A 26,163-nucleotide genomic window follows, 5' to 3' on the forward strand; every position below is an offset into this window, starting at 1 on the left:
TGACCGGATCAATCCCACCGATTCCACCATTTGGTTCCAACTGTGCCTGATGACAATGTTGGCATTCCACATGCAGCCCAACGGGCTTGATCAAATCTGCAGCATCGATCTGGACGCAAGGGCAGCGAGGACCCCGGCAACGTGGACACATGTGTACCGCAGTACAGTACACATCTCACACACACACACACACACACACACACACACACACACACACACACACACACACACACACACATAAATACAAAACATCTCTCCAAATCACCATCCAATCTGGGATAAAGTAACAATGGCATTCACACTGACAGTTCCTGGCGAGGATGTTTTCTTAGGGGACGTAGGAGTTACAACTCCGGCTTCAACAATGTCTCGTTTGTGTTCGAACGGCGACGCATGACCACTTCTGGGCTGTAATAATTGCAGGAGGCTGCGATTCCCACTGTGCTCTCATTTTCATGCTCAGGTTCATTTGGCCTCCGGGTTGGAGCTTCGGTGCTCAGAGGACGGGCTCGTACAATGGATCGTATTTGATATCAATTTAAAAAGATCAATATGGGAGGGCACGTTTTTATTTTATTTTTTCATCACAAGTTTTGTTGTCGTCTCGTCCTCGCTGCAAACTCCTCAGTCGTTCTGAGATTTTTGTGTCTCGGATGATTATTTCAGTCTCCAGTCATGACCGTCAACGTTTCAACAGCTTCACAGCATCACCTGACCAGCCCGGAGTCGTACCATGACGACGGTCTGATCCTCGCTGGCCTCCCACCAATCAACACTGCACAAATATACATCTAGTGTTGGGGTCACCAACCCGTAGCCCACGACCCGGTTCTGAGCAGATTGCGTAAGGTTCTCCCTGGGCGGGTCGCTCAGGTATATTTGTTGATCCATTTCAGCATTTTTTATTTATTAATTTTTTAACCTGCGTGAGAGAACGATGCTAACAACGCGATCCATTAACAAGTGGACAAACTCCCCTCGCTCCCTCCACCCGTGTCTGTGCAGCAGAGGCTAAGCTCCGCCCACAGTGAGACACGCAGAGACCAGAGGACAGAAACACAGCAGAGACTCTGGAAGAGCTGGAAACAAACGGTGCTCATAAATTTGGTTAATAATGTAAATACAATATTTCCGGCTGGACTGAGAAAAAAAAAAAGGTTGGAGACTTCTGGTCTCGTGTCCTACACAACAGAACTTCAAAGAAAATGTCTGTATTTCTACATTTATTTCTAATTGAGGTCATTCTCCTGATAACTTTGCATGTAGCACATTTGTTGTAAAGACTTGGGATTTGTGAATCCTGCAGAAATCTGAGCTTCCTGATTTTTAACGACAGAAACTTTCCTAAACGTAGATTAATGAGATCGACACGTGTTTTTGCTAGAATCTGTGTTTCGTGAATGTTTCTCATTTGATATAAATGAACTGAATGCTAAAATAAAAACAGATTTGATTAAGCATGATAAAAGACAAAGAAACCTTCGTCGGGTCGCTGTTTCCACCTGCAGGATCCAAATCAGCGAGTCACGTTGGCTTCGGTTCATCGGGACTCTTGTTTCTTTTTATCGCTGCCTTTAGTTGCAGCGCTGAAGACCAACAGAGCGTTACAAGAGCTTCACCTGACCAACAACCTGCTGAACAGCTACCAGGACGCCTTGCAGCTGGGAGACCTGCTGCGGTACAACACCACCCTGCAGACTCTGGAGCTGAACAACAACGCTGTAGCAGATGCTGGTAAGATGCTCAGGGTTTTTTTTTTCCAAACATGTAGTAAAAATGTGATGTGTGTAAAAAGTTGTGATTTCACTCTAGTGGGTGTTTCATTCAGACTAACAGGTTCATCTTATTTGTGAAATGAATTGAGCACATGTTTGTTGAATGATTTGGACATGAAATAACAAAGAGAAGGCTTACAGGAAGTTGGAAAAAGTGCTGGATTTAAAATATATCTTTCACCTTTCAGGTGTCACACAGACTAACTTTGTTCTGTGCAGATAAACTAAATCCTTCACAATGAATCGCTGACTGATTGCATTTTAAAGAACATTTTCATTGTATAAAAAAACGAAATGTTTGGGACATCTGCTTTCTCTCTGCGAACAGAACAGCTCGTCTCTGTTCAGCATTCAAAAATCTGTGTAGCAACACCCGTGAAGTTTATGAATTCCCACTTTGTTTGTCTGCTTGTTTCAACTGTCGATGAACAGAAACAGAAAAAACAACAGTTTTGTTTTCAGGGAGTGAAAAACAAAAACCTACTTCTTGATAACCTTCCTATCCTTCCTAGAAAGCAAATGAGTGAATGCACTATTTTTTGTAAACTTGATTTGTCTCTTAAAATACATCACTGAACTCTTTTTTACCGTACAGTATTAATTATTACTCAAACTTTTTGCATCTTGTTCATTTTTGCAAATTAAATAATGACCTCAATGACGAGAAAAACAGCAAAGCAACAAGACAGTGAGATGAAGTGTGACAGGTCGTCACACTGTCACTCTGCCGACCACCTTCATGTCGTGTTTGTGCCTCTCAGGTCTGGAGGAGCTGTGTGACGGTCTGAGGCGGCAGACGGCCGGTCTGAAGGTCTTACAGCTGAGGAACAACCACATCACGGTGAAGGGCATGGAGCACCTGGCCAAGGTTCTGGTGAGGAACACACAACCAGCTTTTAGTCTGCAGCACCATCAGATAATTACACCAGTCAGCATATATTACACATATTCTGACAGTCCAGTGCCAAAGAAGCCTCGAGACTGAAGGTAGAAATAATGATTTTAGGGCCAAAGGTTTCTTGTTTTTCTGTCCTTAAAGGGGCAGGACGCACTGCCAAGGTTCATAAATGATGTGAATCATGTCGGCTTCTTGTCGTTGAGCACAGACGTCTGTTGACCACCGAATGCTGCCTTCATATGGATATGATGCACACTGGGTACGAATGTGACATCATATTCATGAGTGTAGATGTCTGCAGCTTCTGCATCAGAAAAACTAAAGTGAATTATTATTTTTGGAGAGAGGTATCGAACACGTGTGAAACATATTGAATAGTAAACACATGGTGTGTTTTTAGGAGTGTATCGTCCATGCAGGAAGTCCTGACGCCCGTTTTTCTTTCTTCTACAGTATTTTTCTTCTTTAGCAATGCAGATTTTCCAAATAGAACTGTGACCAAAAAAAAATGGTTCAGCATGCTTCAAACGAACCCGTCCATACAACATACAATACAATAACTTCTGAAGGTAAAAGTCTTTGGACTTTCTCCGATTGGCACACTTTATATTGGTATTAAAATATTTTACAGCATTTGAATGGTTTGTTGAAGCTCTGTGCTTTTAAATTGTCAAATTTTGAGTCAGAATCTGCAGATTCCTGTCAAATTATTTTTTTAAAGTGTTAAAGAGTTAACTCCTCAGGCATTTTTATAGAACAAGATGGCACCAGGCAGTTTAATATCCAGTCTGTGTTGATTTTAAAGCCTGTCAATTTGAACTATTATCAACCGACTGCCAAAACAGTTATTCAACGCATCCTTTGGATCATGCTCAAGCATGTTTGGGGTGAAGATTAAGCGAATGAAGGATTCCCACCTGGGAAATAAGATAAAAAAAAAAAAAAGGATCATTACTAATTATTTGGGTTCCATTCTGGACAACAACCTTTAAATGCCAGAACAAGATATCTGGCAAGGAATGCAAATATCCTGGACAAACACAGCTTTGAAGGATCCGATGCCACTGTGATTGTGTTAACTGATATTTGTCTCTTACTAAAGCTCTGGATCAGAAACTGAGTCGTCCGCACTCCTAATTCAAGAAGTCACGTTGGAAGATTTCACTTTCACCGGCTTCCAGTGAAGTACAGAGTGTGTCACAGTCAAACAAATATCGTTAATGGGATTCTACATGGATGTGTTCCCTGCTATTTTTATTACTACCTGAAGCCGGGGGGAGAACTGCATCGCCATAACAACAGAGCTCCAAACTCGTCATAGATTTAAGTCAGTACACCCGAGAAACTCAAAGAACGAGGAACATCCTCTTTAATTTATGGATATGGACTCGAACTGAGCTTAACTGTCCGACTGATACCTGCTTCCCTCTCCGCCTTACGGAAGAAATGGGCCTCATCCGGAGAATCCCCCCCCACCACACCAAATGTGCCGCCTCCACGCATCTCATACTCCTAATAACATGCATTCCTTCCACCTGATTGGCAGCATAAACTGCACCTTCCTGTCATGTGAGCGGCGATTGTGGAAGTCAAAAGGCTAGAAATTAAAGGCCTGCTGCACAAAACCACACACACACACACACACACACACACACACACACACACACACACACACACACACTTCCCCAGGCTCCCCCAGTGCGACCAAAAGAAGGAACAGTTTGATTGAATAATAGATATGTGTTAAGGAGGGCTGCTCATGCAGCCTGCCAGTCACAGCGATAAGTAGATGTCCTTGCAGGCCATAATGATGATAATTAGACCCGTAGCCAGTCGTGTCAAATATGATGATGGGGAGAACTGTTATTAACCTTCCTGGTTGGTGTATCTGCTGCTCCTCTCTGTCCTCCTGGCTTGTTGTTTCGTTGAGATGGGGGGTGGGGGGAGACAGGTTTACAAGTTGTAAAATTTAGCTGATGATGTCTAAATTGACATTTTGTTTACGAAAAATTCATAAAAAAAGATTGTTTTGAGGTGACTATGTCATGCAGAGCTTCTGATTTTTTGTACTACTTTGCATGCTTGTGCTGTTTTTTTGTTTAAAGCCAGCATGCCATGTGTGAAAGCATACTGTGTTTTTGGTGCTTTCACACTCCTAACCCCCTCAAAGTTCTCACTCCAACCCTCCCGTGGTTTACGTTTGACAGGTTTCAACCATGCTTGACTCTCACACACTCTCAACCACGCAGTCGCCTCTTTAATTGTCTGCCATTATCCCTCGTGCATATCCATTCGGGATGCTCTCCCTCCCTCTCCTCCTCCCCTCTTCACCGGAGAAGCTTGTTGCCGTGCGTTGGATGTGGCGGTGCCTCTGTGTGCCGAGGAAAAGGAGGGAGGAGGGTGGTGGTGGTGGTGGTGGTGGGGGGGGGGGGGGATCTCAAGTGTGTTTGTTGTCACCGTGGTGCAAATTAACTCAGAAGAAGACGCTCTCTGGGTCTGTCAGTTGCCTTCCTGGCTTCCTTTCCGCCCCCGTACTCCCTCTCTCTTCAGAGCAGTGACCAGAGGAGTTAACAAGGGTGGCGAGGCGAGGGGGCAACCGAGGAGTGGGTGGCACCGTTCCTCTCCGAGCTGTTGGGCAACGCGGGCCCCTCGTGCCCCAGACACCCCCAGCTTCACGCACAAGCTAATCAACCTTCAATGCTAATGTGGCTCTGGAGAGCGAAAGCAGAAGTTCTGAGCGTTTAACACGAGAGGAAACATTTTGAAAAGGAATAATAATCACTGCATAATAATAATGATAATTAAAACTTCTCAGCCTTTTACACACTCGCTTGCACACTGAAAGTAGCACACTGACACACAAGTAGATTCTCAAGCAGTTGTTGGGTTAAAGAAGTCATTTGAACTCACTTAGACTGATGTAAAATTCACAATAACATCCTGTTTTGCAGCCGGTGCTGAAGGTCCTGCAGATCCTGGATCTGGGCGAGAACATCCTGGGGAACGAGGGGATGCAGGTGATCAGGGAGCCTCTGATGGTGAACGGCTCGCTGCTGCAGCTCGGCCTGGCTCAAGCCAACATCACCTGTGAAGGTGCACAGGGTTTATTATGTTTAAATTAAGTCATAATTCTTCTATATCAGATGATTGTATGTGATGTACTGTTGTTGAATTTGGTCACATATTAATTTGTCTATTAATGCATTTCTGTTTGTTTTGCCAACATATTCTTATCAGTAATACATGACTGGTTTCATATTAACCAACTGTTTTCATTAATGAATGTTCTGCGCAATATTGATTAAACAGTTTATAAAATATTATGAAAAGGCCCACCACAGTTTCACAGACGAAAAATTTATATTTTTAAACAAACTGAAGATATTAAGTTAGTTGTTGTAGAGAAGAGTTGATGTTTTTGTTTTATTTAGTTATAATTTGTACTCAAAACTGTTACATATCAATCAGTTATCAACATATTGCCAATTAATCATTTCAAAATATATATATATATTTTTTCTAAACTGATAATTTCCCCTTTGGATCTGTGATGTTAAAACATCTTTTGTGATACAGCAGATGAGATCATTCATTTTAAGCCCTCTCCTCCTTTAAAGCTCTAATGTGTAACTAACCAACATTAGAACAATTAGCAGCAAACGAACCACAACAGATTTAAATTCAAATTTTTTTTTAGAGCTGCTCTGGATGCAAAAATGAAGAGCTGTGAAACATTTATAAACATGAAAGAAATGGGGTCACAGGTGACATAATAAAAATGAAATATGTACAAAGGCAGTTCGTCTGCGGTTCCCAGTTAATCTGGATCTTTTAAAACCAAACTAACCTGTCGGTTAAAGCTCGTTCCTGTCTGACATCACTTCCTCTGCTCGAAGGTGCCGTGGCGCTGGCTGAGTTCCTCGCAGAGTCTCGTCTCATTCGGAAACTGGACCTCCGTCAGAACCAGGTGAAGGTCGGAGGTTTGATGGCCCTGAGTCTGGCCCTGAGGATCAACCGCTCCCTGGCCGGTCTGGACGTGGACCACCAACCTCCACAGGAGCAGGTAGGCGTTCAGATCAGTGTGTGTAATCCTCATCAGTACCTGCACGGCATCTCAACCAGCTGGTTCATGGTGATAACCATCTAACATCCAATTAGACATTGTTATGTCGTTGTAGCTGCAGCAGCTTCTAGAGTTACCAAAAATAATGATCTACACAGCGAATAGTTGGGGTTCAAATGATCCGTCAGCACAGACGATATCATCAGCCAACGTGATCCCATCACAGAAGTAGGTTCGGTGATGAGAAGATCCAGTGCAGCAATCCAAAGATATGTTTGAGTTCATTCAGAAACTGTTTCTTCAGTTTGCTTGTGATGTTTTCAATGTTAAAAAATAACTCCTGTCCACGTATCACATTTTTAACGATGCAGCTTGGCTCAACCGGTCGGCATTGTTTGGGGACGTTTGTCTTGTTAGTTGTTTCATCTTCCATAGAAATCTCCACAGTTGGGTGGATTAGTTCAGACATTCATGGTCCACAGAGGATGAATCCTGATGACTTCGTCGAATGCACCTTAAATATGCAACAACAGGGAAGATGAATGGTTGAGAGTGAAACAGCTCGACAATGACTGGATGCATTCAATGCACACACACACACACACACACACACACACACACACACACACACACACACACACACACACACACACACACACACACACACACACATCTCCATCAAGGTAAACATTCGGTCTGTCTGATACTTTGGTTTCTGACCAAATGCTAGAAAACCTGCAACCACATCCTGATCAGATGTCTGTTTACTGCTAATTAGCAAATGTGATCATACAAACATGAGAAACTAAAATAAAGAACAAGTGAAAACATTTCTGGTAAATTATCAACATGGTAACGTTACAATTTCCTCAGAAAATTGTGAATTGGAATCTGCTTCTGAAGATCCTGTGGATGATTGAAGTCTGTACGACAGTCAGATAGTTTTTAAATGCATCACAACGTTGACGGGTCTGTTGAGTTGTGACTTGTGTTTCTATGACGACGCTATCGGACGTCTTCCCGGTGAACGACGCCGACTTCTGTTGTTGCTTTCGAAGTAAAACGGAGGAACTCCGTCTCTCTGCAGCCGTTCAAATGAAGTTTGTTGTTTTCATCTGAATTTCCCTTTTAATTCATAAACAGGAGCTGCTGGTGACTTTCGGATTATTTGCCCTTTGTGGTGCGTTCAGGCTCACTGTGGTCACAGATTTGTCACTTGGAGACACAAGTTAGTCATTTATGTCTCAGTTCATCGGTGATCCTCCTGTTTTTTCTCCTCTCTGCCTTCCGTGGCTGCAGAGGCCCGAGGAAAACGATGCCATAACTTTAATACATGCCCCTGCTGGATTCACAAAATAATTACCCACACTTGCCATCTGTTTGTCATGATTTTATCTCCGCTAACTTATTTGCATATTAAAGCATTAATTAAAATCTCTAAGGAAGGGAATGCTTACTTTAAAATTAACTCTGAAGGCGATCCGTGCACAGCTTCCAAAGTTGTTTTATTTTTGTTTGCAGTGGTTTTTTTGTTTGTCTGCATGTTGTTTACACGATTAAGTCTGATTTTTATGAAATGTCTCCTCTGGCTAAAGTCAAGCGGCAAGATGTGCCAGATTTTGGAGGAGCAGCTTTGAAGAGCCATGACGCTTCTGTGAATGTGTGTCATTAAAGCTGGGATTTCTTCATCTTCTCCTTCTTCTTCTTCCTCACTTGTTTTTTTATTTATTTTTTTGCACCCAAAAGCCTGCACATCGGTGGTCGTGTTTCCGTGCTCCTCTAAGCTGCTGAGAGATGTGATTAGCATTTCCACTATTGTTGGGAGTTAGTGTGGCCGGGCATTTTAAGGGAATGGTAATAAGGGAATTTTTAAGCTCTGTCAGGTTTTAGAGTCACACAGCTGGGATTTGTCTTGGCGTGGCATATCCAGGTGGGAGGAGTGACGGTTGTATTAAAAAGCAAATCTTTCCATCAGAAAACAGCGGGTGGCCAGATCAAGTGTTCTCGCTCAGTCACGTTCCCCGGGTCGCCGAGGAATACGGCGAAATTTCATTCTTCTGAAGGAAAATAGGTGTGTGTATGAATGTGAGGAGGGGGTTACGGCAGCACTGTGTGTGTGTGTGTGTGTGTGTGTGTGTGTGTGTGTGTGTGTGTGTGTGTGTGTGTGTTCATACGTGTGCCTTTTTGTGCGTGTGGTTTTACGGCGATGCAGGAGGCGACTGAAGATGCGCATATTTAAAAGGCGAGAAAGAGAAGTTGGAAAGCGGCGAGGAAATCTGGGACCTTCGTCTTTGTTTACAAGAGTCAGATTTTTCATGTCGGTTGCGACGCTGCTCCATTTGATCAGTGGCCTGTTTGCTGTTAATTATTAATTATTTACCCGTTTAAAATATTTATGCACCCTGGCCCTGGTGGAAAGCCGCCTTTTCCGAGGGGCAAGTTCTCTCTGTAGCCACTGCAAGGTGGAGCTGTTTATACATCCTTATCGGGGGACTCTGTTAACCCAGCTAATGAACTGAAGTTCCTGCCTGACGCTCTCTTAATCTCGGCTTGGGCGAGCGAGCCTCGCCGCCTGTTTACCTGTTTGATGCTTAAATATTTGGCTTTGGATTTGGCCAACGTGAGCGTCGTGTCAGCTGTTCTCCAGCAGAGCGGCTCTGTGATAACGCCGCCGAGTGTCCTCTCCTGAATGTCGTGTGTCAGCAAGGTGTAGCTGAGAGTTGTTGTCTCGCCGAGTGATAATTACAACAGCATGCGGTTATCTGTGTCGACTCACGCTGATGAAACTAAAGGACAGAAAAGTATTTTAATGCTGGAGACGATTTAACCGAACTTTAAAAATGACTTCATTGAGTCTGACCTTTTATATTATTCAACTTTTAATAGAGAAATCAAACTCAAACTGCCTCAATTAATGACCTTCAAGTTGTGTTTCAAACTTCTGACCGAAAAAAAAACACGTTCAGTTGAAGAAATGTTGCTTTTATAAATGTGACCATTGAGGTGTTTCAGGATGATGACATTCACATTTACACAGGTGACTTTTCAGTGTCTTCTTGCTTAAATCACAGACTGCAGATAAGAGAATCTATTTCTCTACACACAGTTCCTGTTGCCTTTAAGTACCCACAGTGTGCTCAAACCCCCTGAAACCAAACAGTACTTATACTCTGAGATATCTAGAAAAATGCACCTGCAAGAAAAATATCAAATCCAAGAACTACTAGTTTGAAAAAGTGGGTTTTGCAATTTTGCGATAAAAAGTTAAAGGTGGACGTGGGCGGGGCCTATACAAGCAGCAAGCATTTCAATGAGTGACGTACGGGTCAGGCGCTATTCAACAAAACGCGCTGACCTTTTCTATAGCGCCCCCTAATGGCTGATGTGTCAAATCAAAGAATCTTCGGGGCTCACTATCTTTCATTGAAATTTCATCTTTGCACCTTGTTTGTTTGGATGGACTAATACTACTACTACTACTACTACTACTACTACTACTACTACTACTACTAATAATAATAATAATAATTCGGACAAATACAATAGTGTTCCACCACCGCTGGTGTTTCCACCCGTAAAAACTCAACATTGACCATAAAAAAAGGTCAAAATGTGACGTGTCCATCTTAAAACCTTCCTCATTTCAGTGTTTAATTGAATTTAGTTTGTGATTAAATACCTGCAAAAGTGACACTGTCATCAGGCTCCTTTGTACGTTGTGTTTGATGCCAGTTAGCTTCAGCATCTGTGATCATGTGAGCACGCTGGCATCAACATGTGTGGCTGTAAACTCCACTATTTCTCACTGGATGGAGGAAGATATGTGATGCAGCTGATAACTGCAAGAAAACGTTTTCTTTTCTTCCAATAAAACTCTAAAAGAACTTGAGAGGCTGCAATCAGCCCAAACAGTGGCTGTACTGCTTCGCTCCTCTTGTTGTGATGTTTATCGTGCAGCTCGTGTCAGCGCAGAGAGTTTAAATGGCCGAACGGAGACGCAGCGATCACTGACTGTGAAAAGATCAACAGCGTCTAGGCTTTATTTTATCCAACAGCGTTGACTGGCTTCGATCACTTTGCTGTGGATGTGAGAGGAGCGACATCTGAGAGGAAATACATCTGTCGGTGTGGGTCTGTGGAGAGATCGCTGAGAAACTGAGGGCGCCGTTGGAAGGAGCCGGCGGTGCTTATTTTAAGAATAGCGTGAGACAAAGAGGTCTCTGGGTATGTTTTTGGGCACCCTTCCTGTCACGGTCAGTCCCAGTAGGGTGGCTAGGTGACAGGACGGCCTGACCATGCATGTAGTCGGCACTCAGGTTTCAGCTCGCATCATCATGACACCGCTGCTCCGGGGAATAAAAGTACGTAGGCAGACAACAGCAACCAGGCAGATCAAACCTCCCCGTGAACGCCTCAGAGGGCAGCAGGGACCGGCTCGGAGCAGCTGGAGGAACCAGGGTTCACGCTGCTCCCGGATCAGTCAGTCACCTACTGGAACCGCGGCGCACAATACAGCTCACAGAGCTCAGGGAGCAGAAAGGAAGGAGGCATTTTAACCAGTATTTAACACAGTGAGTCACCAGAGAACAGCTCATTTTCACCAAACACACACAGGAAATAATAAATGAATAACACTATCCAACAAAGTTCTTCTGTATGAGATTAGAAACACCCGAACGGCTCCCAACCTTTTAAATACGGACCGAACCGCAGCCAAAAGAGTTTACCCCGAGGGACAGGAAGTACAATGGCAACTCACATCCTGGTGTTAATCTGCTATATATGAGCTGTATAAAGCAATCTGCAACCTCACGTACACTTAAACTACGTAAAGGAAAAGGAAACAGGAAGCAATGGGATAAAAGAAGCTTTTTTTTAAAAGGATAAATTCACCCAAATTGCAATCTCAGATTTATGAATCCAACCCAACACAGCACAGTGGAGGTGAACGGAATTTGTGGCCCTTACAGGATTGAAAATTACTTAAATAATCACAGATGTTACAGCAAATATTTTTCATTCATTTTTCCTTAATTCTGGAGGACAAACTGTGTCTTAAAAAGTGGAGTGGTTAAATGTAGAAAGTCTAAAACTGCCCTTCGTTTCTCTTCTATCAATCAGTGTGAGGCGGTTCACCTTATTTTAGAAAACGTTCCTTGTCAGCACAAAATAAAAGAACTCTTATCGGTTGGTATTGTCTTGTATTTGCACGGTTGACAGCTCGATAAAGGTTTCATATCTGTGAACTAAATACCTGCTCGTCGCTCACTAAACTGCAACACGACTTGTTCAGAGTCGACTTTTTCCTCCTGATACCTCTGAAAGGGACAAAGCTGGATGAGTCTCTCCTGCAGACAAGGGTGGGTGGGTGGGTGGGTGGAGGGGTGGTGGTGGTGGTGGGGCTGGAGTTGGTGGGTGGGGGGGCAATCCCCTGTCTCTCTGCAAACACAACAACAACTGCAGCAACACACTCCTCGCTGCACTCCTGATGTATTTTCAGGCAAAAACAGGCATATTTGCCAGCTGTGTAATTTACTGCGGCTCTCATTTGCATATTAAAGCTTTAATTAGCCCCTCTGAGCGTGTGTATGTGCCTGCGTGTGTGTGTATGTGTGCGTTTGGGGCTGGGGGTGTAGTATAATCACTTAGATGTGTAGTCAGGGAGAAGGAGGGGGGGGGGGGGGTCACCATTTTGAATTGGTCTGGATTAGGTCCGGAGGGGATGGGGGGGGTTCCCAGAGACGGGCTGGGTTTGGTACACAGCGAGGTGGAGCTCTTCGATTATTAACACTCAGCATCGGCTCCTTGTTGTTTTGAATCACTCCTACTTTTATGAACCCGGAGGAGTGACCTGAGTGGTGGAAAGCTGTCTGTCAGGAGAGGAGGTGGGAACACGGAAACACTGCTCAGTCTTCATGCGTTCCTGTTTTAATATTCATGAGAACATACGTGATTGTCTCATGGTTGTGCTCCCAAAACATGTTTTACTCACTGTTCAAAGAAGTCACACCTAGACAGGATATACCGGCTTGAAAATGAAAATGGACCTAAAGCAAGTTTTTTTTTGTAGCTGCGCCAAACTAATGCGAAAGTTTTGATACTTTTTAAAGATTATTTTGAGACTATTTTGTTGTAGTTTACATCTAAACGCATGTTTGTGCCACATTTGTAGAGACATGGCGTTCTTAGTGGGGAACGGACGTGAACTTATCGTGACCTTTGACGATCAAAACTAATGAGTTCATCCTCGAGTTAAATCGAACATTTGTGACGAGTCCCTCCAGACTTTCCTGAAACAGAGCGTTCCCGGGAACGGGCCAATCAGACGGCAGCTTGACTTTGACCAGCAGATTCGTATCAGTTCATCGTTGGTAACCGAGTAAATATTTTCGCCCAGATTGAAGAAATTCTCTCAAAACGTTGTCAAGATGTTGGGATCACAAATCTAAAACAGACGGATGGGAGCGGCACGAGGTCACGGTGACCTTGAACGTACGTTCACAAACCAACAAGCGATGCCAGTTGACTGTACTGTCGTATTTCTTCAGTGTTGCACAAACATGAATTGAAAAACAGCAGTTATGTGCACAGAGATAGTTGCAGCTCATAATCCTTCATAAAACATAAATCTTTTGCATTTCTGTTGTTGATGTAACAAACGCTTGTCGTGTTGGACCAGGTCAGACATCGGTGATGCCCCGATAACAACAGCACCACAATCTGATGCAACAATGGACAAAGACAGCTCCTTCAATCAGACCCTCTAAAAACAATACAAACATTAATGATCCTTGGTGCATCTTTTTAGAGTAAATTGTATTGTAGCCGTCTTCATGCCTGCAGGACATCTCTTTAGCATCCAAAGTGTTAATAAGCCCTGATGGGTTTCGACTGAAACTCTGGTTTACATGAAACACTCACAACGTAATGAAAAGGCTCCCTCACGCAGATGCAAATAAATACAATTAAATAATCGAGGAAAATTGTCACGATAGTTTGGAGATTTCTGCCTTCGTATTAACGCACTAGATGTGCGCAGAGCTGTGATCTCCAGCTGTGATCTCCAGCTGTGATCTCCAGGGTGAACGGGGTTTCTTGGAAACGACTTTCTCCTCAAGAAGTCAGCACTCCACTAGAATTTGTTTACCAGCACTTAAACTATCCGTCTGGTTCGGTGCGGAGAGGAAACCGGTTTTCCTGTAGTTTGGGTGAACTGACCCTTTTAAAATACAGGAATACACACTTTCAGTGCTTTATCCAAACTTTATTCACTGAGTATCTTTGCTGACACACACCAGTCGGCGCCATTCGACATTTCTGAGGAGCCACAAGGTCGTTTTATGCAGAGGAGGCTTTTCTCAGTGGTCATAGCCCAGTAAGTCCACATTCCCCGTTCAGACATGCAAGACGCTCACTCAAACAACTCGGCATAATGACCAAAACATTGGAAGTTCTGCAATTGATATGGGCCTCCTCTGCATAAGAGGGGGCATATGTATATAAGCCCCGCATAAGTGGGGGTATCGGATCGCATCGCCTTTCAACGGGCATGTCCTGAGGCGCCACGCTCAAACAGTCACCCATCAGCAGCTGGCAGCCTCTCATCTGACTACCATGAAGCCCCATGCGTGTCTATCTCTCTCGCTCCCTTCATCCACAAGCCACATCCCTTTCACTTTTGAATGGCGGGCTGACTGCAGAAATTGCCCCTGTCCACCATGCGCGCTGAATATTTAACTATGAATATGAAATACTGTATCTTGGCAAGACTTCAACCACCTTCAAAAAAAGTGAGAGCCCCTCCAACTCTTTCAGCATACTCTCCCAATATCCCCTCCTTCTTTTTTTTTTTTTTTTTTTTTTGGCGCTCATGAATCGATCATCCCGTCCCTGTATGAAGGGATGTCAGGAGAGGAAGTGGTGAATGATCTTCTCCGGTTGGGCACCAAAGTCAGCGACTGAAGGCGAAACTCCAGACACTGAGGCTCTGCAGATGATAAGGTGAGACTCCTCTGACACAGCCGGGCTGGAAAGAGGAGACAGAGTGTGGGGAGAAAACATAATGGCTGAGGAGGTCTGCTTTGGCTGTTTGCCTCCTTTTTTTTGCTTTTCTTTTCCTTTGAAGACGCCCCTCCATCCTCGCTGCGAGACAACTTCCCCTTCTCCTTCACCTTCATCCACACAGGGGACGTTCAGGGCCGATGGCGGATCAATACCGGCCCGCGATGATCAGCACTTAACATGTTCTATCCCGGCCGATCAGTAGGAACCAATTTGTTTATGGAGATTTAATTGAGTTAATGTTTAAAAGCAGGATTTGAAAACTGGGCCTCAGCAGCTCATTGGGTTGGTGTTTTGTCAACCTCTACTCGGTATGGAAATAAAAGTAGGACCTAAATGGGTTGAGACAAGTTTGGGCACGTTCGAGACCACGGTCAGCCTCGCTGTCGGTGCTCGGGCCAACGACCCTCACCGCATGCATCCGCTAGAAGGCCGACGCTTTTATTTGACAGCATCTTTGCTGTGACTTTCAGGATATTCAAACGGGTTTTTCAGATATTCATGGAAGAAGTTCTGTCTTCTCAGCTCTGCTCGGAGGGATTTTAAAGGACATTTTTAAAGGTCATTAAAGGCCTTCAGTGGTTGTAACTCACAACAGATGCAACAAACCGAAGTACCGGAGCTAGAATTTGCAAACTGTGGTAGAAGTGTTGTCCTGCTGCAGAGTTGATGCTGGTCAATAGGAGGGTGGTGGAGGCTGAAACGTGTGTCGAGCCTGCTGTGTGTCAGATTACATATAAATCCACTTTAAATACAACATTCAGTCTTGGTCCCCAGAGGTTGGACCTGATTGATTTTGGTGCTTCTGAGATTTCAAACAAAGACCCGATCACATGCTAAAGTAACACTGGATTTGTTGGTCAACAGTTCTTAACAAGCGATGATGTCATCAACCATCAGTCATGTCATCGTTGGTTTGTGAACGTTATGAATCCTCCAGTTCAGATTTTGTCCGTCACCATCTTTGCTAGTTTGGAGCGGTTTGGAGCAGGAAGTGACCATATTTGGACGAGCTGGGGGAGGAGCCAGAGGTGGATCCGATCGCTGTAACCTGACTGCACCACAGGCCTGTCAATCAAACAGACACGCCCCCAAAAACAGGTCTTCTTGAATCTTCTTTTCTAATGAATGAGGGATTATTTTCAGATGGACCTCCAGAAAACTAATAAGAAGGAGTGACTTTAGCTAACAACACCGAGATAACTGATGGACACATTTTATTCACTTTGGATTTGATGAGAGAAGTTGAATGGGAGTCTATGGAGCCGGAGGCTTTTTGGAGCCGACCTCTAGTGGCACTCGCTGGTATTGCAGCTGAAGACACTTCCTGCCTCGGTTTCAGACCTGGAAGCTGCGTCCACTTTGATAAACAGTCTGTGGCCATGAACTGCTGACCAGTGTTGGTCATGTTGATGCCGTAGTCTGTCAGTCAGTCCTCCTGTCAAACTTTTCCCTGTCAGCTTACTGAAAGCTGAAAGGCTGCGATGCAGACGGACTTTGTTTTGAATTTGATGTATTACAGCATGAAAAATACAGAAACCCTGCTGGATCATCCAGAGGCCAAACTGAAATCCTGAACAGTGTGTCAGTCTTGTCCCACCACCCTGTCTTGCATGTCCCTCATCCTCATAACATCTACCACCGTCCCATCGTCACCCTCCTCTACCTCCACCCCGCCCCCACCTCCACCGAAGTCTGGTCCGGGCACCATGGAGGGGAGGTAATTGGATTTGTTGTCACCTCTGCTGGCTGGCAGGTCTGGCCTGTCTGCTCAGCTTAGTGATGAAGACATCAGTGTGACAGGGACCCTGGGAGAAGATCAGCTGGTGTCCTGGACGCCACTAATAAAGCCGTGGTCATGCCACGGCCGCGACGCCGCGGCCACAGCCAGCTGTTACCTCTGCCATCTCTCCCCCAGTGCCAGTGCTCATTCCACAGCTTGGGGAGTGTGTGTCTGTGTGTGTGTGTGTGTGTGTGTGTGTGTGTGTGTGTGTGTGTGTGTGTGTGTGTGTGTGTGTGTGTGTGTGTGTGTGTGTGTGTGTGTGTGTGTGCGCGCGTGGGGTGAATGAAGAGTGGGCAGCCTTATTAAAGCAGATGCCAGTCCCCCTTCACTCTGTTGGAGAGGTCAGTGAAACCCTCCACAAACGCTCCTCTGTGGCCGGGGGTGATGGGGGTGATGGGGGTGATGGGGACGGTGGGGGCGATGGGGGTGATGGGGACGGTGGGGGCGATGGGGGTGATGGGGACGGTGGGGGCGATGCTGGCACCAGACTCCGGTGTCCTGGCATTCCCCGCGCTGCACTATGATTCTAGGCATCGTATTAAAGCGCTGACAGGAGGCCAGCCAAAGTCAAGGTCTGTAGTTTAGGCTTCATTGCAGTTGTCCCCTAGTTCACCCTATCAGGGGTCAATGAGCTATGTCTTCAGTATCCCGGAAGAAAAAAAAAATCAAAAAAAGTATCCTAATTAATGCAAATAAGAAGCTCCACCTGATCTTACGGATGCTTGTAAAGTTTTGAGACTTACTGTGGCTTCAATAAAAACTCTGGAAGTACAGTTGGTTAGAGTGGAAAATAAATATAAAATAAGAATAAATCTACATCCCTTGTTGAAATCTCAGATGTCTGTGGAAATCTACAGGATTTCTTCAAAAGATTTCCCCTCATTTAGTGTGTTGATGGCGGTGAAAAAAAAACGTCACAAGGTGGCGTGAGTGAGCGTGAAGTGGACATGAAGTGGACATGAAGTGGACATGAAGTGGACATGAAGTGGACATGAGGCTCATGTGGCATCATCCATCTTTTAGATTGTCATAAGCAATTGTACTGGGTAAGTACTGGGAGTTTTGAAAGTGTTTTTACATGTGCATGTTACAGCTCCTTTATACAGTCAGTGGTGTCGTTATTTATTTCAGAGAAAAAAATGTTCAGGACCAAAGCAAACAGTAAAGTTATCCTTCAACATTTTGAGAAATACACAGGATTATTTTCTGAGTGATGTGAGAAGACTGATGATATCGACCCGTCTGAGCAGCAGAACCAACTCTGTGCTGCCTTCGTTAATCTGGTGGCAAAACCGGCCTGAAAAAGGTTGTAGTTTGACTGTGATGGAACCACCGTCAGCCAGACGGGTCTCAGGCAGAATCCATGTTCGTCTCATGGCTCCATTTCGATAACAGCAGTCTTGCGTGTGTCGTTGATCTGCTGAAGGTCTTCGGTACGTCCGTGGCTCACACTCCCACCTGGAGTCTTCTTTCTGTTACTGCCACCCAGTCGCCGAGGCCGCTGGAGGCCCGACGCACCCGGTGGAGCAGCTCCTATCTGGCTGGTGGCTGCCCGGCATCGAGGCCAGCGGCAGCTGTCCAGGGAGATCCGGTGATCTCTTCAAGCAACCTTCTGCCGCTTCTTTCTACGCCACACGGACAAAGCTTATTACTGGTGGTTTTCTTGCGACGTCGTTGGAGTTTCCTCTCCAGTGCTGCAGGCCGGGGCGGGAGGGAAGAGTTGGGCTGCCCAGATGTCAAGACTCCCCTCTCGGTGATGCTGGTAGGATCTGAAGGGAAGGATGAACCAGCACAGCTGCAGGAGGTGCTGGGAGATGATCCGTACGTCGTCCAACCGCCTCCGGAGATCCACTCCGGACCTTTTCCACGAACCTTCTCCCGAAGACGGCAGCGGGAAACTGGCCTTCACCAGTTGGTGCATGATGGTGATGACGAAGCACAAGTGATCAGTCTTCGTAAAAGGAAAAACACAAAGCGGACAGATACAAACTCAACAACATGAAATAAATCTGAGTGCAGGATGAGGACTGAATAAGGAAAGCTGTCTTTAAAGAAACAACCGGAGCTGAGTGGCCGATCATTATTGCTTTATACACTTTATATGCTGCATGTATTACTTTTGTGTCAACTAGAGAATTTAAATGTGATTAATAAACAGGAGACATTTTAGTGTTTCACAAAGCTCAGGAAACGCTGCTGTGCATTTATTGTCAGAGCTGCTTTATTAGATGCTCATTGTCAAGTCCAAACAAACAAACAAAAACATATTAAATAAACAAAAAAGTGCGACGGATATATCTATGCCAATATCTGATTGATCAAAGTTGTTAATTATTGATTCTAATTTTGTTTCTTTGACTTACTGTTTTTTGTATTTGTATTAGTAGTAACTAGTCACGTAACAACGTTTAAACACACTCACTGGTAACCACTGCAGTTGATGGAGTCAGTAAGTCACTAACGTGTCCAGGCTGAATGGTGATATCATGATATTATACTCTGAGAAGGTATGTTTAGTTATTAAAATGAAAAAATAGGGTTATTTGCATTGGATTTATTCCCTTTTTCGACACAGCGCTGACTGTGTGCTCTGGAGGTGGCGGCAGCACCGTCAGGAGGCAGAAAGAATCCCCAGATGGAGGAGACGACGCTCTTGGACCATCCTCAAATTTTACACCAGAAATAAATGACACTTTGCTATTTTAAGGCTCCTTCTAACCGAGACGAAATCAAACAGGTGGCTTGTTGGTTATTAACAGTAATTAAGATCCTCTCTGATGGATGACCTGACATCACTAAGGTGTAGCTGACCTACATCCTATTCACACACACACACACACACACACACACACACACACACACACACACACTCTGCACTGTTGTCGTGGCCGCCTCTTGTCATCTGGAAGGTTTCCGTTCGTTCGGCGGCTCAGCGAAGGTACGAGTTGCTGAAGTGGTTCCTTCACATGGGCTGCTTTACATTTGAAATATATCTGCATATATTTACTAATGAATTTATCAGATAATTGCTGCGCGCAGATGAATCTGGTGTCAGCCGGTGCTGCGGACGCCTCACTCTTCATCTCCGCTGCTTCCAAGTTACAGCAGAACACGTACAGAAGGCGTCTGAACCGTTGAGCTTCAACTGCCGCGATATTCCAGTGTTTGGTTGAACTGAATACGAAAACCGCAGGAGAGACTGGCTCTCATGATTAGACTCGTTTCATACCTTTGAGCTGGAAGCGTTATGTTTTCAGGCTCTCCGTCCGTCTGTCCATCCCGTCCTCGTGAACGTGATATTTCAAGGACGCCTCGAGGGAATTTTTGCACACTTGGCAAAAAGGTTGACTTGGTACGAGGATGAAGTGATTCGATTTTGGGTGTCAAAGGTCAAGGTCACGGTGACCTTAATTTGCTCAAAGGTCAGAGATCAGGGTCAATATGACATTTAGGTCATGAGTTGCTGACTTTAAATCTTCAGGACTGAAGTTTTGGAAGAAGTTTGGTTCAAGTCTTGTCTGATCTAATGTCCCGTCTCTTCATGTGGGCTCTTTGACTTTGTGTTTGAACGTGATCCCTTTTCTCATCATCTTCGTGGTCCTCTTCCACCAACAGGTACTTTATATCTGTCGTCACCACCTGGGCTTCCTTTAATTTCCTCTTTTTCTTCGGCAGAAAAGAAAGAAGAATAGAAGACGTGAGTGAGACGGCTCTTTATGAGCAAACGCTCAAAAACAAAACCTTAAAAAAGAAAACGTTAATGTTAACTAAATAAGTTGCCACTGCTGCTGCAGGGCGCGAATGAATTAAGTACGAACAGTTCCTGCAGGATCGGACTCCTCCGGGTCGCTCAGCAGTGCAGCTGATCTTCCTGTAACTCTGCTGCCATCGTGGCCGACTTTTGTTTGTTTGATAAAAACCTGCTTCATCATACGAGTGTCTCCAAACAGAAAGAGAGTTGTGAACATTTAGTCTCTTGTCACCTTAGAAGTAACTTAATTAATTATTTAAAATGATTAATTGAATTATGTCCAACACGGAGCCGGGGTTGATCAGGATCTCACGGTTAATGTGAGCTGTCACAGTTGATGAGCAGCTGTTCAGGTTCAGTCCTGAGCTCCGTCACAGCTGTCAGACATGTTTATTTTAGCTGGTCTGTTCTCACCGGACAGTCAAAGACGAACAAGTGACAGCGTGCGTGGTTATAATGACCGAGATCAGAGCTTCAGAGAAAAGGTGGTGAAATTAGCCTGATAATAACCTGGAGTTCAGGGGAGCAGCTGCAAGATAAAACCCAGAGTCCGACTGTTTGTGTTCAGGAACTTCAGCTCTTTGCGTCGCTCCTTTTTCCTCTCGTCTGCAACATGTTCCAGCTGAAATATTTATTCCTTGTTACGCCTGTTCCTCCTTTAAAAGTATGTCAGGGAGCTAAAATATTAGTAATATAATCACATGATGCGTCACAACAACACTGTATATACAGGACATGAAAAGTTGAGCTGAGGGGAGGTTTAGTTTTAGGTTTAGGTTTAGGTTTAGGTTCTCTGACCAGTCGATTTCAGACACAACACAGCGGAGAGCTGGAAACATGGCTGACAAGTTTCAGATGAAGCATCCTGGCAGATTTAAAGACAGAATCCGTCAACACCAACAACATCCAGTTAAAATAAATAAATAAATAAACGGATGCAGTTCATCTCTCGCAGCCAAAGCAACCACTTTCACCTGAGTTGATTTCTTCTTGTTTTTTGGGAGGGGGGTGGGGGGTGGGGGTGGAGGAGGACTTGTAAAAGTGTGAAGATCAATTAAAGAGAGTTAAAGCGGTGCTGGCTCAGGAGCTCATGGCCGGGGGTCTCTGCGGTGGTCTCTTCAGATAATCAGCAGCCCAGGGCCCTCCGTAATCACATGGAGGAGTGTTAGCTTTCACACACCGCTGCTAAAGAGAGGGATTAGAAAGTCACACTGATAAATACAGGGTGGAGAGAGCAGACAGGGTGTGTGTGTGTGTGGGGGGGGGGGGGGGGGGGCAGTTTAAGGCCACAGAGAGTCTGTCTCCAACTTCAAAATGAACTAATTTGAAAATATAGACAGTAAAAGTTTCTGGATTTTCTTTCACACAGACACACGTGAGCATCCTCATGAAAAGTGATCGGAGGGACGGAGGAACCTGCTGCAACACTTTTATATGATTCAAGGACGGATCATCAAATCACGGATTCCACCTGCTGTTATTGATTTATCAGCAAATATTAATACGTCGAATTCCAAATCAAATTCTTTCAAGGCTTCTTGTCGTTTACAGATAAACTTCCTGACTCGAGTAATTATAATTCCCTGGTTCTGGTTCTGACTCAGTTTTAGATTGAGGAGACTCGTCTTTCTGGAGCAGAGAAGATTTTTGACGAGTTTAAACACTCAGTGTGACTTTTATTTTGAAAAGGACTTCAAATAAAAACATTGAGCCAAACTGAGCCATTTAAAATGAGCCCAGTTCAAGTTTTTCATTCATAAAAGTAATAACTGTATTTCCCATTGTGTTACATTAAAACCATTTTTGCACCAAACACTGACTGTTAACTTTTACGCCACATTTACTGAATTCAATTCTAATTTTGTTTTATTCAGTATTTATAAAGTATTTTTGCATTTACAACATTTGCTTTTTCCTTTTTCTTTTTCTGTGTGAATAAATTAACAGGATTTTATTGGCATGAATGTATGTTGAACACAACTCTCAACTGCACATTTACCAGTCAGTCCAAATGTCCAGCGATAATTCAGAGACTCTTCTGTTACAGGAAACATTCAGCATCTGAATGGATCGAACTGTGACCAATATTTAAATATTAACCTTTTAAATTAACCTACTAATATTTAGTAAACCTCCGTCTTTGTAACAACCTGGTCCTGATCACTTTCTCTACGTTCAGCATCAACGCAGCAACAAGCCGAGCTGCTGCGGCTCAATTCAACTGTTTCACTGCTTTCTTTTTTTCACTGAACTTCCACAAACACTCGAGAGAAGAAGTTCATAGAAAGCCGCGAACTGAACTGCAGAAAATAAACAGAGCAATTTAACAAAAAAAGACAAATCTAATGGTTGTTGAAAGTCGATTGAATCTGTGACCTCACCAAATCTACAGAGACACGCTGACGGGATTGAAAATGTTTATGACTGCAGAGTCAGACAATATTTTCTGCGGCGTCTCGTGTTCAGCCTCCTTTTTTTTAAAAAAAAAACCTCTATAAATATAAAGTCACAGCGATGATGTTATAGTTCCCAAAAATAAGACAGAAAACAGCTCAGCATGTGCTGCTGAAGACTCCGATGAAGCTGGACCCGTTTGTGGCACCACCTCCTGCTCCTTAAACACCAGCCGACGGTTCAATAATGAATACCGGAATAAAAACACTTTTTTAAATTCTGCCGTGGATTCGTGAGATTTTAGGGGCAAAATAAGAACATAATAGTGATAAAAGTGATGTATGTCATATCTTTAATGCAGTTTATCTGTATGTGCACAACAATCTGATTCCAACATGTAATTTAGCGGTTTGCCATTTCCATGAATGTGTTTCTCTCTTAAAGATCACCCAGCTGGATTCATTCCTCTGCGTCTCTTCTTTGTGTCTGCTGTACCCCCTGCATTGTCAAAACTTCACAGTCAAACATCTTAAATACAACAACATAGCTTTGTTTCTCACTGATGAACATGAAAACATATTCTCTCATCTCCCTCACACACACACACACACACTCACACACACACACACACACACACACACACACACTCAGGGAGCAGCTATTTGGTATACAACAGTGACATCTTCAGTTGGAGTGATGGAAGGCTGCGGAGGACCGAGAACGACCCAGAACAATAGAAAAGCATCTGAAAGCAGCTCGGTGTGTGTGTCTCTGTCTGATGCAGAAATGCTGGTAATTACTGCCATTTATAGAAAGAGAAAAAAGAGGCTCTGAGAATACGCTCAAAGTGCATTCATTAACATTTACTCAGCGTTACTCCACTTCCACTAAATAACAGGGTGACGCTTCAGTTTGTTGTTCGGTGAGCCGGTCCAGTTATCTGACGTAGGAGCAGCTGATTGACTTGGTGCTGTCAGGCGGAGACGTGGGTGGAGGCTCCAGGACTGAACTTCCAAACGGGTCAAAACTGGGACTTGTGTTTCCAGATCAGATCTCAGGTCAGATTGGGATTCTTGGAGTCTTTAATGAAACATTTACAGACTTGAATTAAATGAAATGATATTGTAATGCATGTTCCAGGTGTTTCCATGTGACTGTTCATATTAGATGAAGTATGAGATGTTCATAACCAAATGATGTAGTCTCCAGAAAGTCCCCTGCATCCCACCTCATTCCCATAATGAAGAGACATCCTCCACACACACATCTGAACACACACAGGTACATCTATTGTACATTATTTATAGAGTTGACGCACACACAAACACATATATGTATTTATTTATATGTATTTGTATAGTCAGTATTTAACATAACAGTCTGATTTATTTTGTGAAATTAAGAACAAATGAAGAAAAACTCTAAATAAAGTTTTTTCACTAAAACATCAAAGGTCACAGATTCAACGTTTTAAACAACAATTCAGTTTTTATTTACTAGTTTTTGCTCATTCAAAGGAGGATTTATAATCACTGATGAACACATGAATAAACAGTATTTAGATCCTATATGCTGCTTGTAAGGCCGGTCTGATATAACGTTGACCCCTGATGTCTGGCCTGCTGCCAGGAGCCTCCACACTCGGCTTTGTCTGATGTTTGGATTTACTGAGTTTTATTCCAGGAATTCAAACCAATATTATGGAAAATATAAATAAATGTTTTCAATTATTATGTACAAAAAGCTTGCAACCATTGAAACTCAAATTTGTATTTATATATATATTACATATGAAATTAAATCAAACCAACCTTGAGCTCCAAAAACCTGAGAGCTAATTTGTGTTATTATGTAACAAAAATAGATTTTATTTATGTATTTATTTTTGGCTGTAAAATGTAAAAGATAATTTTGTTTTCTTTTTTTTCATAATTTATTTTAAACTATTGTGTTTTTAGAATAATTTGTACTAAATCGTCTTCCCGACCAGAAACATAAAACCTGACAAAACCTCCACATTTTATTTTGTTTGTTTGTTTGTTTGCACGCTTTCTTTATTTCATCTGTACAAACGGTGCAATTATCTTCTGTGTAAATTTATGTTGTTTTTAAAGCCGCTCTGACACGAGTCAAATTCTTAAAAAAAAACACACAAAAACAACAACATCAACAGAAAGAGTCGAGGTTGTATTTGAAATGTATCATGAGTGTAAATGTCAGCTGTGGCGGTTTGTGAGGAAACCGGGAAGGAAATTCATAACTTAACACACCTCCGAATTTAAAGCACTCGCATTGTTGATCAGCCTCAACAATATGACTTAAAAAAAAAGACACAATACGCCACTCGCATAATACTTGAAACTGGCATCTGAGATGTCATTTACATATATTAGCATATAAAGTAATTGGCACAGATGCCAAGGAAGCAGCCGCAAACAGATTAATTGTCATCGAGCAGTCGTGGTGACATAGTTAAAAATGAGCTCCTTTTAAGGCACCAATTATCAGAGAATTTCCAAAGTAACCTTTTTTCATCAGCGATTCCCTTCCCCACTCTCCACACACACACACACACACACACACACACACACACACACACACACACACACACACACACACACACACACACACACACACACACACACACACACACACACACACACACACACACACAGCCTCTGCATAGTATCAGCATCCTAAATGTATAAATATTGTAAATAGCTGTCTGTCGTCTTTCAAGTCGCGCCTTTGAAATAAGGCCGTTCAGCTTCCCGCTCTGAAAACGAGCACATGTGCCTTTGTTTAGCTGCAGCGAGAACAAACGCAGAATTCTCTCACACGCTCGTTCTGAGAATCCGTATTGAATTTTCACAGATAGATATAAGAATGTCTCTGCCGGGCTTCCATATGCTCTTTTCTTTTTCTTTTTTTCAGTGATTTTTCAGAACAAATGGTCGGGCTGTGGTTTCGGTGCAGGTGTTGCTGCGCCCGGTGCTTCGTGTGTGTTCATCCGTCTGCACCATCTCCCTCCGAATCGCTTCGTCTCTGCTCAGACTTCAGACTCGGCAGTGAAACCCACCTCCGACCCGCCGACCCCTCGGTGTGTGTTTCACTGTCCGGTCCGTCCGGAGCCCGGCTTCCTCTCCGCTCATAATAACCGCTCAGTGTTTGTCTTCTCGGAGGCAGCGCGAACAAATGAGCCAGTTTAAGCCGCCTGCACCTCAGAGAGCTTTAAACGCTTCTTCCTGGCAGCCGCCGTGCAGCCATCTTAACTAATGTTGAGACGGCAGAGAGGGAGAAGAGGGAGGCCGGGCGAGGGAGGGAGGGTCCGTCGGGAGATGAGGGTTCGATATGGGCCTCGTGCAGCAGAGCGACTGACGTCTCAGTAGGTTCGGATTCATCTCATTTTTAAACGAGGTGATAAAAAACAAAATCAAT

At 43.8% G+C, this 26,163-nt stretch overlaps 1 protein-coding gene across 1 annotated transcript in view; it reads left to right on the plus strand.

Moving 5' to 3' along the window:
* LOC138212157 (protein phosphatase 1 regulatory subunit 37) overlaps positions 1–6,820 on the plus strand; it is a 28,281-nt gene extending 21,461 nt beyond the window's left edge. Inside the window, exons 7-10 of the mRNA XM_069172441.1 lie at positions 1,579–1,734; positions 2,537–2,649; positions 5,625–5,766; positions 6,570–6,820. Coding sequence (XP_069028542.1) covers positions 1,579–1,734; positions 2,537–2,649; positions 5,625–5,766; positions 6,570–6,820 — 662 coding nt within the window. The remainder of the gene's footprint in view (positions 1–1,578; positions 1,735–2,536; positions 2,650–5,624; positions 5,767–6,569) is intronic.
* Positions 6,821–26,163: the final 19,343 nt, after the last annotated feature.

The sequence above is a fragment of the Embiotoca jacksoni genome, unplaced genomic scaffold, assembly GCF_022577435.1.
Source record: "Embiotoca jacksoni isolate LCO1_2020_lvr unplaced genomic scaffold, fEmbJac1.0.p SCAF_53, whole genome shotgun sequence".
Taxonomy (NCBI): domain Eukaryota; kingdom Metazoa; phylum Chordata; class Actinopteri; family Embiotocidae; genus Embiotoca; species Embiotoca jacksoni.